General features: G+C 49.4%; 1 protein-coding gene across 6 annotated transcripts in view; it reads left to right on the forward strand.

The window, feature by feature from the left end:
* The window catches only part of LOC110517608 (adiponectin receptor protein 2-like), a 90,441-nt gene that overhangs the window by 63,059 nt on the left and 17,707 nt on the right, over window positions 1-9,675 (forward strand). For all 6 annotated transcript variants that reach the window (XR_005036174.1, XR_005036173.1, XR_005036175.1 and 3 more), the window contains exons 3-4: window positions 502-684; window positions 6,647-6,818. Coding sequence is in view for 2 of the 6 variants with exons in the window: in XM_036944957.1 (XP_036800852.1) it covers window positions 502-684; window positions 6,647-6,818 (355 nt within the window). In the remaining 4 variants the exon portion in view is untranslated. The remainder of the gene's footprint in view (window positions 1-501; window positions 685-6,646; window positions 6,819-9,675) is intronic.

Raw genomic sequence — 9,675 nt, forward strand, 5'->3', positions numbered from 1 at the left:
CCCCCCCCACCTCACTGATTATTGTAATTGCTTTCTGCCTGTGTAGTAGGGAGTGTCTCACACACGCACACACACGGTTGTTAATTAGGGAGTGAGCCACACTGGGCTCCTTCCCAAATAGTACCCTATTCCCTGTTTACTGCAGGGCCCATAAGGTGCTATTGGGACATGGTTGGGATGGGAGCGTGGCTTAAAACCACACAAAGCATGTCTGGGGTTGGACAACTCAAAGCAGATAGAATGAGCCAGGTCACATCAATCAATGGTTTATTAATTAGCCGTGTGTGTGTGTGTGTGGGTGTGTGTGAAACTGATATTCAGTTTGTGATGTAGGGCAATGGGCCCTGACCTGAGTCCTGGTGTGTGTTCTGGGTAACCTCCTCTGTGGAACATCGACTGGGGGGGTCTGTTGTGCCGACTGAGGGGGTCTGTCTGTTCCGACTGGGGGGTCTGTTGTGCCGACTGAGGTTCTGTTCTAACTGGGTGTTCTTGTGTTCTCAGAGACCCAATGCGCTGGAGTTGCAGAAAGTGACTGATGGAGAGGAGGAGGAGAGAGATGGAGGGATGGACTCTACCTCTGCAGGGGAGGAGGACTTGAAGACTTCAGACGAGGGCTTCATGGGCATGACGCCTCTACTACAAGCCCACCACGCCATGGAGAAGATGGAGGAGTTTGTTCACAAGGTCAGTCTCTCTCTCTCTCACACACACACACACACACACACACACACTGGTCCCCTTAAGTCTCACCTTGGACATACACTACATGACCAAGAGTATGTAGACTAACCAGTACCCCCTCACATTGACTCTGTACCGGTTCCCCCTCACATTGACTCTGTACCGGTTCCCCCTCACATGGACTCTGTACCGGTTCCCCCTCACATGGACTCTGTACCGGTTCCCCCTCACATGGACTCTGTACCGGTTCCCCCTCACATGGACTCTGTACCGGTTCCCCCTCACATGGACTCTGTACCGGTTCCCCCTCACATGGACTCTGCACCGGTTCCCCTTCACATTGACTCTGTACCGGTTCCCCCTCACATGGACTCTGCACCGGTTCCCCTTCACATTGACTCTGCACCGGTTCCCCCTCACATTGACTCTGCACCGGCTCCCCCTGCACATTGACTCTGCACCGGTTCCCCTTCACATTGACTCTGCACCGGTTCCCCTTCACATTGACTCTGCACCGGTTCCCCTTCACATTGACTCTGCACCGGTTCCCCTTCACATTGACTCTGCACCGGTTCCCCTTCACATTGACTCTGCACCGGTTCCCCCTTACATTGACTCTGCACCGGTTCCCCCTCACATTGACTCTGCACCGGTTCCCCCTCACATTGACTCTGCACCGGTTCCCCTTCACATTGACTCTGCACCGGTTCCCCTTCACATTGACTCTGCACCGGTTCCCCCTCACATTGACTCTGCACCGGTTCCCCCTCACATTGACTCTGCACCGGTTCCCCCTCACATTGACTCTGCACCGGTTCCCCCTCACATTGACTCTGCACCGGTTCCCCCTCACATTGACTCTGCACCGGTTCCCCCTCACATTGACTCTGCACCGGTTCCCCTTCACATTGACTCTGCACCGGTTCCCCTTCACATTGACTCTGCACCGGTTCCCCTTCACATTGACTCTGCACCGGTTCCCCCTCACATTGACTCTGCACCGGTTCCCCCTCACATTGACTCTGCACCGGTTCCCCCTCACATTGACTCTGCACCGGTTCCCCCTCACATTGACTCTGCACCGGTTCCCCCTCACATTGACTCTGCACCGGTTCCCCCTCACATTGACTCTGCACCGGTTCCCCCTCACATTGACTCTGCACCGGTTCCCCTTCACATTGACTCTGCACCGGTTCCCCCTCACATTGACTCTGCACCGGTTCCCCCTCACATTGACTCTGCACCGGTTCCCCCTCACATTGACTCTGCACCGGTTCCCCCTCACATTGACTCTGTACCGGTTCCCCCTCACATTGACTCTGTACAGCCTTTTCTCTGTAAAGTGCACCACTTTTGATGAGGGGGACATTTAGACCAGTTGATTCAGCCTGTCATTATCACACAGAGGTTTGTTCATCTCTCTCTGTCACCCCAGTGGGTCATGTGGCATGATTGTCATGTTCAGTAGGGAGAGAACGTTTTGAAACAGGGAGGTTCTATACATCCACTTATCCAATAGAACAAATGTATCTATATATGTTGCTAAATGTTTTGCTGTGTGTGTACCCGACTGAACACGGCCCTGCATTATGTACTCTGTGATGCCTAACCTCTAGAACAGGGGCCGACATACCCAGATCCATACCCACTGACGTCTGACAGGGTCTTCCATTAGCTATGAAATGGACCTACGCTGCTCACAATCCCTCAGTTGATGGAGACAGACATCTAACTTGTGCTGAAATGGCAAACACAGCAGGCTTTCAATTACAGAAATAAATCACTTGATGACTCAGAATTAGTCAACAACAACTGTTTCTCGCTCTCTCCTGTGCCCACCCCTATAGGCTCTGGTCTAAAGTAGTGCACTATATAGGGAATAGGGCTCTGGTCTAAAGTAGTGCACTATATAGGGAATAGGGCTCTGGTCTAAAGTAGTGCACTATATAGGGAATAGGGCCCTGGTCTAAAGTAGTGCACTATATAGGGAATAGGGCTCTGGTCTAAAGTAGTGCACTATATAAGGAATAGGGCCCTGGTCTAAAGTAGTGCACTATATAGGGAATAAGGCTCTGGTCTAAAGTAGTGCACTATATAGGGAATAGGGCTTTGGTCTAAAGTAGTGCACTACAGTGCCTTGCGAAAGTATTCGGCCCCCTTGAACTTTGCGACCTTTTGCCACATTTCAGGCTTCAAACATAAAGATATAAAACTGTATTTTTTTGTGACGAATCAACAACAAGTGGGACACAATCATGAAGTGGAACGACATTTATTGGATATTTCAAACTTTTTTAACAAATCAAAAACTGAAAAATTGGGCGTGCAAAATTATTCAGCCCCTTTACTTTCAGTGCAGCAAACTCTCTCCAGAAGTTCAGTGAGGATCTCTGAATGATCCAATGTTGACCTAAATGACTAATGATGATAAATACAATCCACCTGTGTGTAATCAAGTCTCCGTATAAATGCACCTGCACTGTGATAGTCTCAGAGGTCCATTAAAAGCGCAGAGAGCATCATGAAGAATAAGGAACACACCAGGCAGGTCCGAGATACTGTTGTGAAGAAGTTTAAAGCCGGATTTGGATACAAAAAGATTTCCCAAGCTTTAAACATCCCAAGGAGCACTGTGCAAGCGATAATATTGAAATGGAAGGAGTATCAGACCACTGCAAATCTACCAAGACCTGGCCGTCCCTCTAAACTTTCAGCTCATACAAGGAGAAGACTGATCAGAGATGCAGCCAAGAGGCCCATGATCACTCTGGATGAACTGCAGAGATCTACAGCTGAGGTGGGAGGCTCTGTCCATAGGACAACAATCAGTCGTATATTGCACAAATCTGGCCTTTATGGAAGAGTGGCAAGAAGAAAGCCATTTCTTAAAGATATCCATAAAAAGTCTCGTTTAAAGTTTGCCACAAGCCACCTGGGAGACACACCAAACATGTGGAAGAAGGTGCTCTGGTCAGATGAAACCAAAATTTAACTTTTTGGCAACAATGCAAAACGTTATGTTTGGCGTAAAAGCAACACAGCTCACACCATCCCCACTGTCAAACATGGTGGTGGCAGCATCATGGTTTGGGCCTGCTTTTCTTCAGCAGGGACAGGGAAGATGGTTCAAATTGATGGGAAGATGGATGGAGCCAAATACAGGACCATTCTGGAAGAAAACCTGATGGAGTCTGCAAAAGACCTGAGACTGGGACGGAGATTTGTCTTCCAACAAGACAATGATCCAAAACATAAAGCAAAATCTACAATGGAATGGTTCAAAAATAAACATATCCAGGTGTTAGAATGGCCAAGTCCAGACCTGAATCCAATCGAGAATCTGTGGAAAGAACTGAAAACTGCTGTTCACAAATGCTCTCCATCCAACCTCACTGAGCTCGAGCTGTTTTGCAAGGAGGAATGGGAAAAAATGTCAGTCTCTCAATGTGCAAAACTGATAGAGACATACCCCAAGCGACTTACATCTGTAATCGCAGCAAAAGGTGGCGCTACAAAGTATTAACTTAAGGGGGCTGAATAATTTTGCACGCCCAATTTTTCAGTTTTTGATTTGTTAAAAAAGTTTGAAATATCCAATAAATGTCGTTCCACTTCATGATTGTGTCCCACTTGTTGTTGATTCTTCACAAAAAAATAGTTTTATATCTTTATGTTTGAAGCCTGAAATGTGGCAAAAGGTCGCAAAGTTCAAGGGGGCCGAATACTTTCGCAAGGCACTGTATATAGGGAATAGGGCTCTGGTCTAAAGTAGTGCACTATATAGGGAATAAGGCTCTGGTCTAAAGTAGTGCTCTATATAGGGAATAGGGCCCTGGTCTAAAGTAGTGCGCTATATAGGGAATAGGGCTCTGGTCTAAAGTAGTGCGCTATATAGGGAATAGGGCTCTGGTCTAAAGTAGTGCACTATATAGGGAATAGGGCTCTGGTCTAAAGTAGTGCACTATATAGGGCTCTGGCCTAAAGTAGTGCACTATATAGGGCTCTGGACTAAAGTAGTGCACTATATAGGGAATAGGTCTCTGGTCTAAAGTAGTGCACTATATAGGGAATAGGGCTCTGGTCTAAAGTAGTGCACTATATAGGGAATAGGGTGCCAGGTTGACCAGGTTTGCCTGGAGAGACGTTGGTATCACATGAGTGGTCACCAGACCTTTAGGTGGAAAACTGTACACACACCTCACATTTCCCTCCTCCTCTGACACTGTACACACACCTCACATTTCCCTCCTCTGACACTGTACACACACCTCACATTTCCCTCTTCCTCTGACACTGTACACACACCTCACATTTCCCTCTTCCTCTGACACTGTACACACACCTCACATTTCCCTCTTCCTCTGACACTGTACACACACCTCACATTTCCCTCTTCCTCTGACACTGTACACACACCTCACATTTCCCTCTTCCTCTGACACTGTACACACACCTCACATTTCCCTCTTCCTCTGACACTGTACACACACCTCACATTTCCCTCCTCTGACACTGTACACACACACCTCACATTTCCCTCCTCTGACACTGTACACACACACCTCACATTTCCCTCCTCTGACACTGTACACACACACCTCACATTTCCCTCCTCTGACACTGTACACACACACCTCACATTTCCCTCCTCTGACACTGTACACACACACACCTCACATTTCCCTCCTCTGACACTGTACACACACACACCTCACATTTCCCTCCTCTGACACTGTACACACACCTCACATTTCTCTCCTCCTCTGACACTGTACACACACCTCACATTTCTCTCCTCCTCTGACACTGTACACACACCTCACATTGCTCTCCTCCTCTGACACTGTACACACACCTCACATTCCCCTCCTCTGACACTGTACACACACCTCACATTCCCCTCTTCCTCTGACACTGTACACACACCTCACATTTCCCTCCTCTGACACTGTACACACACCTCACATTTCCCTCCTCCTTCTCTCCTCTATCATCCCCAACACAGATATTACATAGAGAGGTCTGTGGAATAGTAGTCTAACACAGATATTACATAGACTACTGTTCCACAGGCCTCCCTAACACAGATATTATCCGGGTGTCCCTTCACCCTGAACATCAAATGGGAATAAGAGAGAAACACACGAAAGAGAACACTCTTTATTCCCCTCAGTTGTGTCATTTCATTCGTAACTCAAGTTCAATTCCGCTTCGGAGGAAAACCTAATGAAGTGTCTTCTCTCCCTGTGTCTTCTCTCCCTGTGTCTTCTCCTCTCCCTGTGTCTTCTCCCCTCCCTGTGTCTTCTCCCCTCCCTGTGTCTTCTCCCCTCCCTGTGTCTTCTCCTCTCCCTGTGTCTTCTCCCCTCCCTGTGTCTTCTCCCCTCCCTGTGTCTTCTCCGCTCCCTGTGTCTTCTCCTCTCCCTGTGTCTTCTCCCCTCCCTGTGTCTTCTCCCCTCCCTGTGTCTTCTCCCCTCCCTGTGTCTTCTCCCCTCCCTGTGTCTTCTCCCCTCCCTGTGTCTTCTCCCCTCCCTGTGTCTTCTCCCCTCCCTGTGTCTTCTCCCCTCCCTGTGTCTTCTCCCCTCCCTGTGTCTTCTCCCCTCCCTGTGTCTTCTCCCCTCCCTGTGTCTTCTCCCCTCCCTGTGTCTTCTCCCCTCCCTGTGTCTTCTCCCCTCCCTGTGTCTTCTCCCCTCCCTGTGTCTTCTCCTCTCCCCTCCCTGTGTCTTCTCCCCTCCCTGTGTCTTCTCCCCTCCCTGTGTCTTCTCCCCTCCCTGTGTCTTCTCCCCTCCCTGTGTCTTCTCCCCTCCCTGTGTCTTCTCCCCTCCCTGTGTCTTCTCCCCTCCCTGTGTCTTCTCCCCTCCCTGTGTCTTCTCCTCTCCCTGTGTCTTCTCCTCTCCCTGTGTCTTCTCCTCTCCCTGTGTCTTCTCCTCTCACTGTGTCTTCTCCTCTCCCTGTGTCTTCTCCCCAGGTGTGGGAAGGCCGGTGGCGAGTCATTCCTCATGACGTGCTGCCTGAGTGGCTGAAGGATAACGAGTATCTCCGCCACGGGCACCGGCCGCCCATGCCCTCCTTCAGGGCCTGCTTCAAGAGCATCTTCAGGATCCACACTGAGACTGGCAACATCTGGACTCACCTGCTGGGTAAGAGAGGGGGGGGGACACAATCACTGACACACACCAAGCTAGTCACCTGCTGGGTAAGAGAGGGGGGGGGACACACAATCACTGACACACACCAAGCTAGTCACCTGCTGGGTAAGAGAGGGGGGGACACACAATCACTGACACACACCAAGCTAGTCACCTGCTGGGTAAGAGAGGGGAGGGGGGACACACAATCACTGACACACACCAAGCTAGTCACCTGCTGGGTAAGAGAGGGGGGGACACACAATCACTGACACACACCAAGCTAGTCACCTGCTGGGTTAGAGAGGGGAGGGGGGACACACAATCACTGACACACACCAAGCTAGTCACCTGCTGGGTAAGAGAGGGGGGGACACACAATCACTGACACACACCAAGCTAGTCACCTGCTGGGTAAGAGAGGGGAGGGGGGACACACAATCACTGACACACACCAAGCTAGTCACCTGCTGGGTAATAGAGGGGGGGGCACACAATCACTGACACACACCAAGCTAGTCACCTGCTGGGTAAGAGAGGGGAGGGGACACAGTCACTGACACACACCAAGCTAGTCACCTGCTGGGTAAGAGAGGGGAGGGGACACAGTCACTGACACACACCAAGCTAGTCACCTGCTGGGTTAGAGAGTGGTCAGGACACAGTCACTAACACACCAAGCTAGCATTTAAATTGAAATATATTTTTCAAACAAAGCTAGTAAATGAATGTAATTTGATAGTGACATTTACTTTGGTTTGAGTGACTTAACAGCTAAATAGATCACACTACACCCTGAGAAACCCACAGCTAATTAGATCACACTACACCCTGAGAAACCCACAGCTAATTAGGTCACACTACACCCTGAGAAACCCACAGCTAATTAGATCACACTACACCCTGAGAAACCCACAGCTAATTAGGTCACACTACACCCTGAGAAACCCACAGCTAATTAGGTCACACTACACCCTGAGAAACCCACAGCTAATTAGGTCACACTACACCCTGAGAAACCCACAGCTAATTAGGTCACACTACACCCTGAGAAACCCACAGCTAATTAGGTCACACTACACCCTGAGAAACCCACAGCTAATTAGATCACACTACACCCTGAGAAACCCACAGCTAATTAGATCACACTACACCCTGAGAAACCCACAGCTAATTAGATCGCACTACACCCTGAGAAACCCACAGCTAATTAGATCGCACTACACCCTGAGAAACCCACAGCTAATTAGATCGCACTACACCCTGAGAAACCCACAGCTAATTAGATCACACTACACCCTGAGAAACCCACAGCTAATTAGATCACACTACACCCTGAGAAACCCACAGCTAATTAGATCACACTACACCCTGAGAAGCCCTCAGCTAATTAGATTACACTACACCCTTAGAAACCCACAGCTAATTAGATCACAGAACCAACCTTTTCTGTTCCGGGGACCACCAAAACTGTAGAGGAGAAGAGGGGGGTGTGTGTAAGAGGTGCACAGCTGAGCCAGACACAGAGGATAAAACACAGTGTTTAATACTATGTGTTGTCTCTTAATAGAGTAGCATGGTTAAACTGCCATGTCGTAACGTCCTGCCCTAATCACTAGTAATGGTGTTAACGTTCCCCGCTCTCTGCTCTCTGCTCGAGCACTCTGCTGCTTCCATCCTGACGGGTTTAAGACGCTACACACAGACACACACAGAGTCAGACTAAGGACCAGCCAATACACAGACTAACATGAGGTCTCTGCTCACACGTGCAGAAATGATTGAATAATATGGGAGCACAGGGCAAACCACACACACACACACACACACACACACACACACACACACACACACACACACACACACACACACACAGGCTTTCTTCCGCTCCAGAGCAGATGCGTTGGGCATTAAATAAGGACAGGACCTCTGAGTAAACGGAGAACTGAGTATTCACATAGACCCATTTAGCTGGGTTAGGATTGGACCCATGTAGACTGGGTTAGGATTGGACCCATGTAGACTGGGTTAGGATTGGACCCATTTAGACTGGGTTAGGGTTGGACCCATTTAGACTGGGTTAGGGTTGGAACCATTTAGCTGGGTTAGGGTTGGACCCATTTAGCTGGGTTAGGGTTGGACCCATTTAGCTGGGTTAGGGTTGGACCCATTTAGCTGGGTTAGGGTTGGACCCATTTAGCTGGGTTAGGGTTGGACCCATTTAGCTGGGTTAGGGTTGGACCCATTTAGCTGGGTTAGGGTTGGACCCATTTAGCTGGGTTAGGGTTGGACCCATTTAGCTGGGTTAGGGTTGGAACCATTTAGCTGGGTTAGGGTTGGACCCATTTAGCTGGGTTAGGGTTGGACCCATTTTTTAGATTGGGTTAGGGTTGGACCCATTTAGACCGGGTTAGGGTTGGACCCATTTAGCTGGGTTAGGGTTGGACCCATTTAGCTGGGTTAGGGTTGGACCCATTTAGCTGGGTTAGGGTTGGACCCATTTAGCTGGGTTAGGGTTGGAACCATTTAGCTGGGTTAGGGTTGGAACCATTTAGCTGGGTTAGGGTTGGAACCATTTAGCTGGGTTAGGGTTGGAACCATTTAGCTGGGTTAGGGTTGGACCCATTTAGCTGGGTTAGGGTTGGACCCATTTTTTAGATTGGGTTAGGGTTGGACCCATTTAGACCGGGTTAGGGTTGGACCCATTTAGCTGGCAGCCCTCCATAGCTTTGTCCTGTCCTGGTGAGCATCCAACAGAACAAAGAACACACACAACATCAACCTATCAAACATGGCATTGTAGCTAGGGGTCAGGAGTCTCAACCTGACCATGGGATTTTACCAGGCCTCTTTAGGCCTAGAACATTCT

Source organism: Oncorhynchus mykiss, chromosome 15 (assembly GCF_013265735.2).
Source record: "Oncorhynchus mykiss isolate Arlee chromosome 15, USDA_OmykA_1.1, whole genome shotgun sequence".
Classification (NCBI taxonomy): domain Eukaryota; kingdom Metazoa; phylum Chordata; class Actinopteri; order Salmoniformes; family Salmonidae; genus Oncorhynchus; species Oncorhynchus mykiss.